This window comes from Buteo buteo, chromosome 18 (genome assembly GCF_964188355.1).
Source record: "Buteo buteo chromosome 18, bButBut1.hap1.1, whole genome shotgun sequence".
NCBI lineage: Eukaryota > Metazoa > Chordata > Aves > Accipitriformes > Accipitridae > Buteo > Buteo buteo.
Window position 1 is genome coordinate 5418336 of NC_134188.1, and position 18105 is coordinate 5436440.

The 18105-nt window shown below is 42.1% G+C and overlaps 1 protein-coding gene across 3 annotated transcripts in view; it reads left to right on the forward strand.

The window, feature by feature from the left end:
- LNX2 (ligand of numb-protein X 2) overlaps window positions 1–18105 on the forward strand; it is a 63990-nt gene that overhangs the window by 41477 nt on the left and 4408 nt on the right. For all 3 annotated transcript variants that reach the window (XM_075050678.1, XM_075050679.1, XM_075050680.1), the window contains 7 exons: window positions 4478–4716; window positions 5806–6005; window positions 9004–9375; window positions 10908–11054; window positions 13276–13453; window positions 15849–16080; window positions 17832–17990. In XM_075050678.1, the coding sequence (XP_074906779.1) occupies window positions 4478–4716; window positions 5806–6005; window positions 9004–9375; window positions 10908–11054; window positions 13276–13453; window positions 15849–16080; window positions 17832–17990 (1527 nt within the window). The remainder of the gene's footprint in view (window positions 1–4477; window positions 4717–5805; window positions 6006–9003; window positions 9376–10907; window positions 11055–13275; window positions 13454–15848; window positions 16081–17831; window positions 17991–18105) is intronic.

Sequence of the window (18105 nt, forward strand, 5' to 3'; positions counted from 1 at the left end):
CAGACCTGAAGAAGCTCCGTTGTACAAAAACATACTCTGAAATTCATCCGACTTGTTAATGAGAGGGTTAGGTATTGTGTTTATGTATTGCTTTTGAGTTGGGCTTCAGTTTTCCCCTCTTATATTCTCCTATGGTAGTTTAAGTTATTGTTTTGGATGGAGACATTTTTCCAAATCTTTTAATGTTGAGGCCAACATTCAAGCCAATTTTATGTCAAGTTAAGTTTGAACTTTATATAGGATCGCATTTTCTGGAATTGGAGAAATTATTGAGCTCTTCACTGTGTGTCAGTCGGCACACTTAATATATGGATTTAGATTAACAAGATCCATGGGAAAATGAGTTGTATAGATACGGAATTTTATCATTCAAAATCTTGGCAATCCCAGTTATTTTGGTGTTTATGATCGTGCTGCTGAGTCCTGTTCTTCTCACCCGGTCCCATGTTAGCTGTAAGCGCTGTCCCTACCCTGCTCTTTGTAGCACCAGGAGAAATGAAGAGGATCTGTAGGATTTAACCCTCTTTTGGCAGGTCTTTTCTTACACCTGAGTAAGTGGATAAGCAACAGATTCGGAGTTTCTCCATGCCCTGTGGACTCTTTCCATTGCTGGAAAGGTGAAGGATCTTTCTGTGGCTGTTCTCTGTTCTGAAGCTACCTGGCTCCTTGCAGGCTCCTCAAATCGTGGGGTGTGAGAGAGAAATGTGCAACAAAACCATTCTTTTTTCTGAGTCCTCTCTGATTCCCAAACCTAGATAACTCCTAGTGCTTGCTTTGGGTTTTTTCCTTTTTTTTTTCTTTTTTTTTTTTCTGGCAAAATTAAAACCAAGACCCAAACACTTAGCTTTCCAAAGCAGCACCGTGTTTTACTCTGAATTGCAGCTGTAAATCTTGCCAGAATTACTGCTTAAGGTCACTTTGCTGGCAAAGTTTTATGAGCAATAGCAAAGGCATTTGGGCTGCTTCTCTGCAGTCTTTGCTTAAATTCAGCTCCTGCTTGGAAAACGATTTAGTGCAACTGGTTTGAGGCTATTTGGTGTGTTTGCTTTTATCGAACCTCTAGACTGGGCAGAAGCTGATGGTGTAAGTTACAATGAAATCTTTCTTTTCAGCAGCCAGTGAGCAAATGTGTTTTTCGAGTCCCTACTGTTATTCCACGGAATACCCTGTAAACTATATCTTAATTTTGTATGAAAGCTCTTTTTATCTGCAGAGAGAGATTGCTACTAGTGTTCCAAGAAGTGGGCTTTTAAATGAGAAATCCAGGAGACTTGGCTGTAAAAAAAAAAAAAAAAAAAAACCAAACAAAAAAAAACCCAGAAAAACCTTTTCTTCTCTGATATCCATTTTCTGGATTAAGAGAAGTTGAAGGTAAAAGCCACACTTTGTCACCGTCCAGAATTGAGCAAAAGCTGGTGCTGAAGGGAGGAGAGGAGGGAGTTGATGAATATAAGCAGAAGCTCGTTTTACATCCCAAGAACAACTGCCCTTCCGAGTTCCTGATAAATAACATCACTCAGTTGCTTTAGCAGGTTGTTTCTGTATCTCTACTCTTGAGCGTCTTGATTCATGAAAGAAATTACATAATTACTGGAAATTCTAAAAAACAAACCTGCATTTCTTCTTGCTCCTAGCCAAGATATTCTGGCTTTGTAAGTAGATATGAAATGCTGTTCCTGTAAGACACATTTCAGTCTCATTTCAGCCCTTATTTATGCAATTTGTTGTGTGAGAATGGATTCCTGTACCCATAAAAACCATCTTCAATGCTCGTTTTGATCCCAAGATGCCCATCTGTGTACATAGCTTGTTACAAGATTTAGTCCAAAATGCTCTTTATCTCAGATATTTGGCAAAAACAGTATTAGTGAAGGTGTGCACCTTTAGAGATTTATTGGCGCTTGTTAACTGTTACAACTGTTGTATGGTTTTGCTGTTTGTGAATAATACATTCCTACTGCCAATAAAAATCTTTTTATGTTGCAAGTGGAAATGAAAAATCTCCTTATAGATGTGCTTGAATACCAATACTGGGCTTTGCTGCTTGGTAGGTGGCATATCGTGTTTAAAGACCTAGGAATTGGCATCCCATGAATTAACGTCTCCACCAGACAACTGCTTTCCTGGCAATGCAGTTGCACTATAAAAGGCTGAAGTTGTAGTCTGTTACAATTAATGACTAATTTGGGGAAGAATCTGGGTTTTTTTCTTTTTTGCCTTGTAGAGTGCTGCACAAAAGGGATTCCGTTGAGCTGAGTAGGTATGCTCAGGAGGCTGTTTACATTTCTTGATATTAGCCTTTAAAATGATAATTAAATATCGCTGGCAAAAATAAACCTCAAATCTATTTATATTTCACGCGACAACTTTCATCAGCTGCCAGGTAACTATGGGGGAATCTGCCCTGTGGAGGAGGACCTGGCTGTGGTTTGGAAGGCTTTGACAGAAATAGGACACTTCCACAGGTGATTTTTCTTCTGTCCTGGTTTGATACAGTTTAAAAAAAAATAAAATAATAATTCCAAGGCATGCTTTGCCATCTACACCAGGTCCTTTGAGCTGGCTGAATGAGAGTCGACAGCACCGTGTTTTGGTAGAAGATATCTAAGGAAGTATCTGGTTCACCAAAGTATTCCAGTAAGGCTGGACTCTGCCGTTCAAGCTCAGGGGGATTGAAGCTTTGTCCTCTGACAGCATCAGTTTTGAGCTGTTCTTTCACCTCTTTGCTGAAAAATCGCCACTCCTATAGCAGAGCTGTTCAGGGACAGCAAGGACTGGCGAGATTTCTTAGCTGATCAGTCCCACTATGCCAATGATTTTATGTAGTAAATACTACCTGGGCAAAACTAAGAAGTAGGGTTGCGTTCCATCATTAAAAACAGAGAAAGTTTTTCACAAAGCAAAACCTTTCAAGTCACTTTCCTCTTTTGTGCTTGCACTTTCTTAACTTTGAAGAACAAGGTGACCAGCAGTCACCTTGGGGAAAGCCCTGAGAAGTTATTTCTTAAATGTGTCATTTCATAATGTGAACTGTCTCCAATTTATGTATTTATGCATATTTCACAGCACGTTCGGGTTACCTTACACTATTCTTCTAAACATGTAGATCATGACTTACATATATAATGATTGAGATGTATCACTTTATGTATGTATAACACTGCTGAGGGTCACAAAAGCTATACAGGTGTCTTTATCAACATTCTTCAGAGCTGAATGACTTTGTTAACATTTCTTCAAAATCCCTCATGCCAGAACAGTCTAACCATGTAATTACCAAATCCCCTTCACAGAATTTCTCAAGGCATTCTGGTTTAACAAGTTAGGACATCGTTAGACTTCTGTCTTTTACTCTGTTAACGCATTTCTTCTCCTGTTGCAAAAAGAAATCATTTCTTCTTTTGTTATAACAATCTGTCAAGTTCCCAAACAGGGAGTCCTTTCAAGAACACTCTTCCTTTTTTCTGCCACTGCTACAGTGCGAGCAGCTTTAGGTGGTCAGCAGCTCCAGAAGCAGGAACTTCTAAGAAGGACATCAAATCCTGCAAGAAGTGACATATCAGACACTGGCAAAACTCACACAGGCAGATGTAAGATTGATGTCCACATCCAATTACTTAACGTAAATGTAAGACTATTCAATAAATGAGGGCTTTCCGTGAATTTGCAAAATTGCAGCCCTTCTTTGCAATAAACTATTGTAGGATTTTAAACATAAGCAAAAAAAATTACTGCATTAAGAATAATGGGAACTCACAAAAATAAGTTTATAGTGAAAAGCGCCAAATGCTGATGGAGCGTTGTTACATGAAGGAAAGCAAAAAATTTCACTTCCTTTGTGAAGTCAGGAAGAAAAAAGGGGAGACGGGAAGAGGATGAAACACCTTCTACTGATTCAAGAGGAGATGATGAGCAGAGCTGTTACTTTTGCTAAACTTTTTATACAGCCTCCTAGACAAGCATTTTTTTTTCAGTATTTTAACACTTAGACTGCAATATGGGTAAAATTTTCATCTCTTTCCTCCCCTAAATGACCCCAGGAAAATATGGTGCTTCCTTCTCTTGGCTTACTAAGGTGAAAGGAGATTGCCTCAGTGGGTCTTCAAACGTGTCTTTGAACGGGGCTTCTTTTCTGTGGAGTTTTATACCAGTCCTGTTTAATCTTTTCAGCAAGGTTATCATCCAGAAACTGGAATGTATGTAACAGTAAGTCCACATTCAGAAGCTGTTACAGCACTTCTAGTTCATGGCCAAAAAAATACGCAGTAGAAGTTTTGTGAAGAAGGCAGTATTGTTTTGGGGTTCTGTCTGCTAAAACGTATTTTGCCCTTAAAATCCAATGTGTTTAATAATTTTTATTATTAGTTTAAAGCTGTGGTTTTGAAGAAGGCTGATTTCATTTGATGGAGTACTTGGGCATTTTCTGCTACAGACATCGCTGCAGGCTTGAAGCATGGTATAAATGTTGTCTTCACAGGTGTCCTGGGGCTTCTCATCGAAGGGTGGCTCTGGAGAGAAGGAAAACGAGCAAGCTGCAAGCAGAAGCGGAGGGTGAGAGTGGTCCCGGCGGGACGGAGCATCCCAGCGGTTTATCCACGGACGCAGATCAGGGAATAGTGCCAGCCGAGCAGAGCTTCACGTCGCCCGCCCTTCCTGCGTGGACGGATGAGCCCGGCATCGACAATCCGCCTTTTGAGGAGAGCACAGTAGCAGACAGTATGTCATCACTTATCTTCTCAAGTCTCTTTTATCAGATGTGGGAACATTTGTGGTGTCAGTTCTTGTCTCTTGCCAACCGTGAATGCGTTGTCTTTGTTTTCTGTCTTTTCTCTTGTGATTCCTGGAGAAATATTAGTGGGTTTGGGTTACATGCAAGTATACAACTGGGATAAGGTCACAGTTAAGAAGGAAAGAAATATCTTGGAGTGTGTGCTAGGTGTCATGGTGCTGTACCATCACATATCATATTGTGGTGGAGTAGTTCATGTTAATCTACTGGTAGCGCTGGCCTTGCAGCGAGGCGGAAGGAGTGTGTCTTCTGTAAAATCACAAAAGTTGTTTTCTAAGATGAGATTTCTTCTCCCCTCTTCCCCCTTCCTCCCTACCCCGATCAGCAGCCTTCTCACACACGGAGTGCTGTCCTGCTCGAGCGAAAAGGCAGCTGAGTAACTCCTGCATCCACCTGCACCGAACGAGCAGTAATGTCTCTAGCATCTGGGATTTTAGAGAGGAGGTGCTGAGCCTTACCACAGAGGAAGGTGGTCCTGTCCGCTTCCTTCTCCTCTGTATTTGCCATCCTTTAGCATCCCCCTTTTGCCTCTTTAGTTGTCTCCGTGCTTGCTTCAGAAATGGGCCCCTTCTCTTGACCCGGTCACTCAATGGCAGCTCCTAGTGCAGTTGTGAGAGCAGCCGACGAAGAGCCATGACCAAGTCGTGCGCTGTGGGGTAACCCCTAAAATGCATTTTTGTCATCGTCACCAAATGTGAATACACAGGTGACCCAATCGGAAATGAATTGTATGAAATTAATTACAAAGGACAGGATCCAAAGGGTTCAGAGTATCCTTTTCCAACCCAAATGACCCCATTTCAGGAAGCATGGATGCTACTAAGTCATTAGAGAGCTGTTTCTAATGAGCTAGGTGTTCCAACAAGTAGTGGAACTAATCCAATTGCACTTGGTTAGTTTGCTGTTAAACCGTTGTCGTGTGGCCTGTCTACATTGTCCTTTGGTGATTTGCTTTACTGAAAGTGAACGAGGTATAAAGGATATTAATCATCTTTCTTTTTAAAAATAATTGGCAGCAAATCAACAGCCACCTACCTTGCCTGAAGGAGAGATCACTACTATTGAAATTCATCGATCCAATCCTTATATCGAATTAGGAATTAGCATAGTGGGTGGCAATGAAACGCCTTTGATCAACATTGTCATTCAAGAGGTTTATCGAGATGGGATCATTGCCAGAGATGGAAGACTTCTTGCTGGAGACCAAATACTGCAAGTATGGAACCTAATTACGTATTCTGTCTGCTTGCTTTCCATTCGCTCCTTGCAGAACTGCCTGTTAAATGAGGTGGGAGATTTGCCTTGTCGGACTATGTTGTGTAAATGTTAGCTTTGCAATTATCAGTTGGAAGGCAAATTAATATTCAGAGCAGAGCCTATTGTTCTAGCACTTTTGGCTATGATGCTTTATGTTGTTTATCGGACCAGTCCCTGGAATTACTTCTCCTTCTTAGCATCTCTTATCAATGTTTAAAATAAATTCATATTTTTCTGTTTTGAAATCTTGAGGGACTTGGTCTTTATTTCAACTTTATGCATACTTTCCAAAGGAACCCAAGGTTATTTCTGGCTAACAAGTTGGCATAATTTGTCCTTTGTAAACAGCAATTTGTGGATTGTAAGGCTGACTTCATCTAAACTGTTATTTTAATCTTGCTTCACTGTTACCTTCCAATAGCCTAGGCAGTTAACCTGCATTTTTCAGTATGTGTAAAAGAGTCAGTGATATTCTTCACTGGCATGATTTGAAGCAAGGTGCTCTAAATATTTTTTAAAAAAAGTAAAGAAACAATTAAAATTTAAGTTGGTTATGATCGAGTGTGTATTTTTGTTACAGTTTTAAGTAATTAGCCACAGACAGTGTAAAAAGATCAAAATCTATTAATTTTGGACTTTTAATTTTATATTAAGGGAAGGGGTTGTTTATAGGACTCTTAAGAATGGCACTGAGTTCTACATAAACAAGACAGTCCTCCCAGCTTTTTTTCTATTTTTAATCATTCCACCTGAAACAAATATATTACCATCATTTCAAAATTACTTCAGTAACAATGTTTGCTTTTGATCTGATAGCCTAAGATCAGTCCAAAATTAGTATCAGCCTTTTTCATTTCACTTTTTTGAAATCAAGCCGATAGAAGTAGCTTAAATACTGCAGTTACTCTTGGAATGAAAGTAGTTTGCACTTCAGAAAATAAAGTCCCTTTTGAGAAACATGCCTTTTTCCTCTCTTGGAGGCTTAGCATAGCGGCTGGCCAAGAAAGCAACCCAAGAGGTTTCCAAAATGTTGCCTTTTTAACAAGCAGTTGCAGACACTGATTGAATGCTGCCTTATTTGTTTCGATACTCAAAGGCTCTCCTTGGTTGCCAGAATAGGGTGCTTGAGCTCCAGCGAAGCTTTGGAAATTCTTGCTGTTCGGGCAGGTGTCAATTAGAGTTTCCAAAGCCGTAAGTGGTAATAAATCGACTACAACTAGGATTTATAAGCCCTATCAATGTGCTGGCACTGGGGCTGGCAGATGTTAGAGGGGTGTCCATCAGAGTCCTGTCACACCAAGGGAGAGGTACAGGAGGTAAAAGCCAAAGTTTTTGGAAGATACGATATCTTTATTGCTTTGAATTTACCTGTGCGAGTGGAGAGCTGTTGTATTCAAATGACCAGGCTCGGTCTCTGCCGGCTGTGATTAAGTGCAGAGTTAGATGCAGTTCAGCGTGCACGCTTCGGTTGGATATTTCTGAAGATGTCTTTAAAGGCTTTTATGAGCAGTAAAGGACTAAAAGAAAGCCAGAAAGGACTGCAAGGTGAAACTCAGCATTTTCTTGCCCAGTCAAACAAGAAGTATTACCCTTTTAAGATTTGAGGGAACAGCATTTAGTAACAGCTACATAAAAGCGTATGTTGTCTGCAAGGCATAGATAGGTGCCTAACATTTTCAAAGTGCTCTACAAACTGTCCCTTTTTTGTGCTGGACTGTGACTGTAATTCATGTAAAACATGTCCTAATGAGAATCTCTTTCCCCGAGAAATGTTAAGGCTCTTTTATTCTGAAATTGTGAACTGCCTTGTAGAAAGAAGAATTACATTTTATTGCATATATTCCTCTGTGCCCTTTGAATGCTTCCATATTTTATGTATTTACTTTAGCTGGCGACAGCTAAAAATAAAACTAGATTTAATTTAAGGGGTCTGATGGATGAGCCCTAGCGGGTTTTGCTGGTGGCAGGTCTAAATGTTATTTCTCCTAGCTATGCCTCCTTTCTCTCTGCCGAGGTTGCAGCCCATGTCGGGGCAGCAGCAGACCGGGACACGGCCGTGATTCGGTGTCTGAGCTCCTGGTGCTGCTGGGAGCGGTGGCTTTGTACTGGGTGTCGGGCTGGAGGTGGAGGTGGCCGAAACCACCATGGCCAAATCGTTTGGCGTTGACCTCTCGGAGCCCTTCAGCTCAGATGCGTGATGTAAATGTGGCGGCTGTCATACGTAGAATTCTGGGTCCTTTCTCTTCCTATTTTTTTAAGTGATAATACTGCTATTAGATGGTGGGAAGCTGCAAGTTTATATTTTCACTTACTTAGGTTGCGACGGGGAGCATTAAAAGGCTTGGCTAAGGCAGGTCAATACCGTCCATTTGGTGTTAGTTTCTATCTGCTGAAATTATGGGGCAGGGGTTCCTCCATCAAGGCACAGTAGGGCATGCTAAGGATGAAGTTTTAGTGTTAACTTTGAACCCCTCCTTACAGAACAAGGTAAATAGAGCTTTTGTGCTGGGTTTTGTGGTGCTCCTGTTACCTGCTGAATCTCACTGCACTGTCAAGTTTTATCTTAAGTTTATAGTGCAAGAAATGACTGAAGATGACCGATCTTTGTATCAGTGGGCCACATAACAAGCACAATTCTTGTTTATAGGGAGGGAAAGTTTAATCTGTTTTTCATTTACAACCGAATTTTGAGTGATACAAGTTATAAGTCTGAAACTCTGATGTAGGTCTTTTCCAGCCTAAAAATAGGTTTGTAGATTGAGCAGCCAAAGCGGGTTTGCAGGAGAGGGTGGAAAGACAAAAGAGGAAGCCTGGTAGGTCCAGATACGTAGGTTGGTCCAAGGTTGGTTTTGCAGTGAGCCCTGAATTTAGTTTGGGAAGGACTTTATTTCCATAACCAACTAAACGCGTGAAAATATCATTCCCTTTTTTTTTTTTTGTCGTTTGTTGTTTTGCAGGTCAACAGCTTCGACATAAGCAACGTGTCCCACAACCACGCTCGAGCCGTGCTTTCCCAGCCGTGCTCGGTGCTGCACCTCACCGTGCTGAGAGAGAGGCGGTTCGGCAGCCGCACGCACAACCACGCCGACGGCACCGGCTCCCTGCGGGAAGACAGCTTCCAAGTGACGCTCCATAAACGTGACTCCAGCGAGCAGCTTGGCATTAAACTTGTACGCAGAACGGATGAGCCAGGAGTTTTTATCCTCGACCTTTTGGAAGGGGGGTTGGCTGCTCAAGACGGCAGGCTCTGCAGCAACGACCGTGTACTTGCAATTAATGGACATGACTTGAAGCATGGGACACCTGAGCTTGCTGCTCAGGTTATACAGGTACTTTCCATTCCCTACCTGAGTCTTCAGCTCAGCTTTATTTCTTGGGCAAAGCCTTGGGTAGAGTCTGTCCCGGACAGAACAGCTTGTGTAACACCTAAAAGCCTGCAGCGATGCAATTTGCTGTGATTTATGTTCTGGAAATCATAGTGCAAAACAGGGTCTGCTTTGGCACCTAGCAGATGAACTTCACCTCCTCAGAAGTGAACAGTGCGTTGGTCTTCCCTGGCATACAGCCTGAAGGTTAGAAGACTGCTCATGTGAGCAAGGAGAGTACCGCGTAGCTATCACTTAGCAGAAAAAAAAGAGGATTATTATTATTATATTTATGTATGTACTGTAGTTTTAATCTCTCAGTAAGCTCTATAAAAGTGGGCTTCGTTTTGTGTTGATTTGCCTGTGCATGGAATTGAGGTTAAAACAGGAAAGTGATTTTTCAGACTTCATAGAGGCAACAGGTAGCCGCTGGAAAGGGAAAAAATAGGTCTTCCATGAGTCCCATGCAGTAAAACTCATTTTCTGAGCATTCAAGAAAGAGCTATTCCCAATGTCTGGCTCTGTTCTGGACACAAATATTACCCAAAGCTTGATGCAGTGTGACCTATGACCCTTCCCTGTTCCTACAGGAAAACCTTTACTCTGTGCCTTTCTCCCAGTCTGTAAGGAAACAGCTGTAGCATGTTGCTGCTTCCTGCTGATGGGATGTTGGTGAAAATTGCTCTGGTTTTAGGAAAGTTGGAATAGACCAGTAGTAGGTTCTTGCAGTCTAGTGCAGTCATCTTTGCTTAACCCAGCACCACATGGAGAACTCTGATAAAAATGAGTAGTAAATATTTGTTTCAGGAATCATTTCAAGAGCTTCCCTTGCAGTTAAAGGAAAATAACAACTATCATGGGAATTGTAATTTCAGTTTCCCAGTTTTTGGATACAGTGAAGTGGTCAGAATTTTACAATTTTAACTCTATCTATTGAGGTGTGGTTTCGCAGCAATACAAAGAGTTGATGTTTTATTTAACATCTGGTAACTGAGTCTCCTGATACTCCCCAAACTCCAGAATTTGATGGTCTGCTCATATGTAACATCTTTCTTGGAAGTCTCTTTGGGAAGCACCAGCAGTGTTCAGAGCTTTTGACCAAGCTCTGCAGACCCTGGAACCATCACATGGGCATTTCTTTCTTTCATTGCGACACGTTGCAGAAGTTCACAGAGGCTGCAAATGGAATTGGGTGATTTTTAGTGTTTGAAGCTTCATAACACAAAGTGAGAAACGTCCTTTCAGCAAAGGATTTCCACCTGATGTAAATGTAATATCAGAAGCAAAGGAGGAGTGTTAATAACCCCTCTGTTCTGAGGGGAATTACAGCAAGAAGCAAGTAAGGGACAGTGCAGTCTAAGCAGTTTGTGGCACCCCCAGGAACTGGAAAACAAGTTCTGCTGTTGTCTTGCTTCATATTTCATCATACATTTTTTCCTCCCTCTCTGCTAATAATATCCTAACAACTTCGTTCCTGTGGTTTATATATTCAACAGGCTAGTGGGGAGAGAGTGAATTTGATCATCTCTAGACCCCTGAAGTCACAGACGGTCAGTATTATCCGAGACACCGGGAGTCACAACAGCAACCCACACCAACACCAGTCCCAGCAGCTGTTTCACAGCAGACCTAACTCACATAAGGTTGGTGTTTCTCCTTCCAAGAGGTATAAATACCATTTTACTCATGTGATGGTCTAAGTGTGTGGGAGGGCAAGACTGGAAGAAAGGGTTATACCTTCCTTTTTACCTATTTTTTAAAAAAAAAAAAGGTGCTGACTTCCAAGTACTCGAGTCCCGCATCATGTCTGGAGTGGGAACAAAAGATATGCAACAGCTTTTCAGTATTTTCCTGGATTTGCTGACTGCAATAAAAGAGGCGAGTTCTCTGATCTCATACAGCTGTAGTTGTTAGACCTTGTCTAAGACAGTGACTCATGTGTTACCGCTGCGTAGGAGAGCTGTCTTTCAAGCACGTTAGGTTTTTTTGTTGCCGCTGTGCTGGCTGCAACCAGCAAGGACAGGAGATGTGGTGCACACCATCCGGCATATAAAGAGCATGTTGGAGGGATGTGTCATCTCCTCCGTGAGCCAGCAGTGCTGGCTGCAAGACTGCTGAGTTCTGCAGCGTCAAGCAGGGAGGGAAAGGCAGAATGAAGAGACTTTCATGAAGCTAGTGTCAAATTATCTGGAAGACCTGCAGAAATAAAGCCTTTGCTTGAGATGTTCTTGTAGTTAGAAAAATATGACTTCTCACTGTGGAGAAGTTGATTTTGTGAAATAATTGTCATGTTGACCGTGTCAACCAAGCCACCTTGCCTCCTGTGCACTCTGTTGGCATCACTGTTTAACATCATACTTCTGTTGGGAGGATTTACATGTGTTGATAGTATTTTCTTTTAAAAGTTTGGGTAATTTCAGAAAAGAACAAGTGAGGCTTTAGGAAGCTTGTTTTCCTCCTGAGCGACAAAGGTGAGGTTCCTGAATACAGTTAGTGACCATTAGTACTGCCACAATTTTAGGCCCTATCAACACAATGATAATCAGAGCTTGAACCCACTTTCCATCTCCTAGCATGGGTTGTGTTCATATCACAGTTCCAAAGTTGATCCACTGGCTGAGCTGATTTCTCTCACGTATCAATGCCATCCCTGGGCTCTTTCAGAGTGGGAAGCCCCACGTAACCGCAAGTGGACATTTCCCGTGTTTCATACCATTTATCTTTGCCTCTCTCTCATTAACCTGCAGTTGGCTTAGAAGTCTTGTGGCTTAAAAAATGTTTATATAATTGCATGGCAGCAGCCAGTTAGTCCTAAAGCCTGAAGACTTAAGAAGGAGCTGTCTTTATAAACTCTGGTATGTATACGTATAGCTACATAAGTGATTAACATGTATATGTGAGGAACAGTCAGTCAGAGGGAGCATGTGGCATTGGAAGTCGAAGAAAGCAGTGTTGCCATTTCCAAGAGAAGGCGGGGGAATAAATAAGTATTTGTAGTTGGAAGAATCTCCCAGGCTATTTCTTCTGTTATTTTGGATTCCTTGCAAATATTCTGTTGATTTAAGATGCTACTACAGGCATATGTGCTATGGTTTGAATGTGTCACTAAATATCCTGAAGAGAAAGGGCTTCAGCAAATAAAATATACTTTGATTCAGGTTTAGATCCTTTTGATGGGGCAAAACTAACTACAGGCTAAACTTTGTAATTCAGGTGTTAGAAAATGTTGTTGCTTCAAGTTTGGGTCTTTGTTGTAATCATTAGGGAGTCTGCACAAGGCACCCGTTACCAGCACATCGCATTGATTGGCCTTAGTTACTTGGTGCTCAGGGAGATTCTACATACCAGCTGGGAAAGAAAACATGATGTAGAAGGGCTTTAAATGGTCTCTCTTTGTCATCATGAAAACACACGTGTTTTCATTTCTTAGGAGCATCTTTATAGTTCTGGGCCATATTCTGCTGACAAATGAGGTAATGCTGATGTTCACCAAGACAGCAAAAGATTTGTTTCTGGTTTGTGTCCACTCTTTTGACCATATGGTTTTGTAGTGCAGTCCTAAAATTTAGGCTATTCCAGTGTAGGATGATAAGAAAAACTGGGGTGAGATTTTCAACATGGGTTTTTATAAACTTTCTGTCTGTCTGTGTTTAAGTATCTACATGAGTGGCTTTTGTTGGGTTGGGTTGGGTTGGGGTTTTTTTCCTGACCTGGAGGAAATCCAGCTGAAGCTGATTTACACTACTTAGTCCTTTGAAGCCATTCTGTTAAAGTGCCAAAGTATACCTTTGGGGTGTATTTAGTTGTGTTTTGTTCGGGGTTTTTTTTTAAGTTTTAACAATGTTATTTATCCTTGTCAAACAGGATCTCTCCCAGTGTGTTACATGCCAAGAAAAGCACATTACTGTGAAAAAAGAGCCACATGAATCTCTGGGAATGACAGTGGCAGGAGGCAGAGGCAGCAAAAGTGGCGAACTGCCCATCTTCGTGACAAGTGTACAGCCTCACGGGTGTCTGGCAAGAGACGGCAGGATTAAACGAGGTGGGGCTTGGCTTTCCTGGTGGCACGGGTGGCCTCTGATTGCTGTTTGATGATGTGCTGGTTTTGGCAGAGTTAATTTTCTTCACAGTAGCTAGTACGGGGCTGTGTTTTGGATTTGTGCTGGAAACAGTGTTGATGACAGAGGAATGTTTTGGTTATTGCTGAGCAGGGCTCACTCAGAGACAAGGGCTTTGCTGCTTCTCACCCCACCAGCGAGCAGGCTGGGGGGGGCACAAGAAATTGGGAGGGGACACAGCCAGGACAGCTGACCCTGACTGACCCAGGGGATATTCCAGACCATACGACATCATGTGCAGTATATGAAACTGGAGGAAGAAGAAGGGGGGGGGGATGTTGGGAGTGATGGCGCTTGTCTTCCCAAGTCCCCGTTATGCGTGATGGAGCCCTGCTGTCCTGGAGATGGCTGAACATCTGCCTGCCCATGGGAAGTGGGGAATGAATTCCTTGGTTTGCTTTGCTTGCGTGCACGGCTTTTGCTTTCCCTATTAAACTGTCTTTATCTCAACCCACGAGTTTTTTTCTCACTTTTACCCTCCTGATTCTCTCCCCCATCCCACTGTGAGGGGAGCGAGCGAGCGGCTGCGTGGGGCTTGGCTGCCGGCTGGGGTTAAACCACGACAGTCGAGTACGTGCTCTGGAGTCAGGTGGTGTCAAAAGTCTTTTCACAGATGTAGGGAAGCGCTGGTGGATACTTTCCTTCGTGTTTCAATAATGGAAATAGAGTATTTGGTATCGCACTTCCACCTTTTTGAGGAAAGGGATGTTTAGAGAGCGATAGCAGGGGAAGCGGATAAGACCAGGAAATGTCTGGCTAAATTCTTTAAAGCTGACGGTAATCCCCTGAGCTGAGGGTCTGCTGTGACACTTTGCCCTGTAGGGCACGCATCCTGTTTTTGCGTTTGATTTGGTGGGCTGGGCCCCATCTCTCTCCAAGGAATCTCTGCTCCTCAGTATAATCTCTGAACAGCAGAGATGCTCCGATGACAGGCCACAGCTCACCCCTGCTAATTTTACCCCCAAAGCAGCATCAGTGCTGACCCTGGTTCCTGAATGCTTTCTTACCCTTCGGGACAGCTTGGGTTTGCCAGTCTTCAGGGGTGCCACAGCACCCACCCGTGTTCCTCAGCTTTGCAGAAGGGAACCGGGAGGTGGAGGTTAGACTCGGCGTAGGTGAAGGCAGTCCTGCCTGATCGATAGCAAAGCATTTGGTGGTTAAAACATGTTGTGCCGTATGTGTGAAACAAAGACTGCCTATGGGATCTCTGCGATTCAGAGTTCGCAGAATTACAGATTGTTTTAGGAAAGAAATTTAGGAAAAAAAAGCTTCACAGATTGCAAATTTAAAAAGAACAGTGTGGGAGCATCCTTATAGGCTTCTGAGAGAGGGAGATTTACACCCACATACCAACGGGTACGCTTTCTTTTTCTGTACTACTGTGAAAAACACACTTGATGGAAGAATCACAATTGCTTTTTCATTGTGTAACATTAAAGTAGGCATAGCAGCAACAAAAGTGATTTCGAGTTAAGCTGCACCTCAACTTCAGGTTTCTCTGGGAGGAAAAAGCTTTTAAAAAATGAGTCTCATTCCAAATGTGACCCAGGTGTTCGCACTTTTGCTTTGGTTTTTCTGGTTTTCAGCAGTAAGTGAGACATTGTGTGGAAGAGGAGATTGTCACTGCTTGGACAGTAAATAACATTATTGTTTTCACCTTGAGGCTTTTAAAAAATATTCTGAAATAAAATAACATAAAAATCGTGGCAGTTTTTTTAGTGGCTTTGACTCTTTCCAGATGATCTATGTAGACATGCTCACCCTTTCTTCTAATGGACTGGGTTTTGTACCAACCTTTCCAGTAGTTTTTAATTCCATTTTGTTCTCCCAAGTAACAAGTTAGAAAAAGCAGATGACCTAAAACACTCTGTGGAGACTCACTTATCTACAAGAGTTGGGTTTTTTTTGGTGCCTGTATTGTTCCTTCCATCATTCTTCCCTCCCTTTTAAAGTTAGAGTGGACCTATGATCCACCCCTGGAAACAATTATGTAGTGGCATCAGCAATAGCAGTTGCGGACAAGATGGTGAGGTGCTTAGGTAATTTCCATCTCAAATTTTCAGGGCGATATACCATAGAAGCCGCAGTATTTGATGTGTTATGCGGAAATAAATGATACTGATCCAGCTTAATAGTTCAATATGTTAATGTTTCAAACTGACGGTATAAGGCTTCAGAGCTATTCACGTTCCTAGGCTGTTAGTTCAGAGTGTCTCAGCTCCAAAAAATACAGTATTAAATGAAACCCTGGCGCGGGAGGTGCTGTCGGTAGGAACGACTCTGACGGACTGATGTGTTCTCACTTGCGCCTTCATACAGGTGATGTGCTGCTGAACATCAACGGCATCGATTTGACTAACCTAAGTCACAGTGAGGCCGTGGCCATGCTGAAAGCAAGTGCTGCCTCTTCGGTAGTGGCCCTGAAAGCCCTGGAAGTCCAGATCGTAGAAGAACAGCCCCAGGCTAACGAAGAGCAATTGAGTACCATCAGTGAAAATGAATACGATGCCAGCTGGTCACCGTCGTGGGTGATGTGGCTGGGACTTCCAAGGTACGGAATTAATTGATAAAGTAATTAGTTACCTGTTTTAAGCTAGGTCCGAGAGAGAGAGAGAAAAGCAGAGACCTTATTAGTTGCAGCACATCTGCCCTTATTTCTGCCTGACTGACCATCTCAGCTATATTTGGTCGGCAGTGTGCTTACAAAGCGGACAGCAAACGGGAGCAGTGTCTCCTTAGGAATCTGGAAGATGAATAGACTTGGTTTATCTCTTCACAAACCGTAGTAATTACCCATGTGAATTCTTCTCATTGAACACAAGTCATCTTTTCTATTGTTTAACCTTATCGTATCTTTCTGAATATCTAAACCAGAGAGATTATTAATAAAAACACAAAGTATATACCCACATGTCTCTTTGCTAATCTGCTACCTAAATTTACGAGGCCAAATACATAAGTTTAGAATATTGGATCAGACTTGCCATTCTGACTGGCTCTTGACATGGGTCTCTTGCACAGGTAGGAGCCTGTAGTTACAAATAACCCTGTGTTTTTTTCAAGAACCCACTACCATCTCTGCCAAACACAAAAACCCTTCACGATTTGCAGCGAGTTCCCTCCTCTTGACTAATCTGCAGTCTGCTGGACATCACCATGTTTCATTTTTACTCTTCCATTTTTCACTCTTTTGTGGCTACAGCTGTAAGCTCATTCCCACATTGCTCACTATCAAGAAGAGCTCCCACCGCAGCAAATAGTGTTGTTAACTTCAGTCAGGGCACGCAGGTTAATTCCTCTCCCTCTGATAGAGTTACCAGGCTCAGGTCTGTAGTTTAAGCATAAAACAACAACAAGAACCAGGTGTATTGGTAGCAGAATTGCAGCTGAAGATAACAGAAACATGTGTTGGCCCTCCAAAGATTTCACACTTCTTCTGAGTTTTACTGTCAGTTAATTTCTCTCCTATTCAAGTATTAATGAGTTACCTAATCTCAACAAACAGCTCTCAGTTTTGGTAAATATACGTCCTTTCCATGCTTCAGCAGTGGTTTATTGCTTAGATAGTACAGCTGCCCATGCGTGGTTCCTAAAGTTAGGCTGTGTGTTGTGCTGCTATTCATTAAAGGAGTGTTGTACCTCAGTAAAGAACTTGGCATCTTTTTTACCCAAAAGTTCATTTCTGTGTTGTTGGTTTTTTTAATTACAGTCATTGCCAACTTCATTGGCAACAATTAATTTTCATTGGGGGAGATAACATACACCAGTACAGTTAGTGAAGCATGATCTGAATTATTTACAATCTGTGTAATAAAATGGTTAATCGTTTACATTTTCATTACTGGTGATGCATCAGTTCAGAGATAGTGAAGATGATGCATGGATTTTTAGACCTTTACTTAAAGACTGGGGCTGGAAGAAAAAGGCACTGCATTTTTGATTTGCAAACTAAACGCATCAGGTATCCATTTTCCACCCACGTTCTTGCCACCTGTGAAATCCCTAAAATGCCATGCTATTACTGTCAGTTTACAGTGTTAACTGTGTTTAAGTAATTATTCTAGCACTGCATTATTTCTTTCATGACACTTTTCTGTCTCAAGATTGTGGGTTTTTTTGGTAATCGGTTTGAATATTGCAAAATTACTCTGGGAACAGAAGTCTAATCAACATCCCTCCCCGTCTCTTCCACGCTTAGCACAGTGGTAATGATGAGGCAGCAGGTGTTGTGCCTACAATAAAAATATCTATATGTGGTATACATGGCTTTTTCTCTTGCTGTCCTGTGCTTCCATTCCACAGCTGCCTACATAGCTGCCATGATGTAGTACTGCGGCGGAGCAATTTAGGGAGCTGGGGTTTCAGCATCGTCGGTGGCTACGAGGAGAACCACACGAACCAGCCTTTCTTCATTAAAACGATTGTTCTTGGAACTCCTGCATACTTTGATGGAAGATTAAAGTAAGCTAAAATAATACTAATAATAATCAACACTTTTAAATAATTACGTGCTGGTGCAACTAACCGCTTAAGGAAATATACTGTAGCATCTTGCGCTGGGGGGATCTTGCAGCCC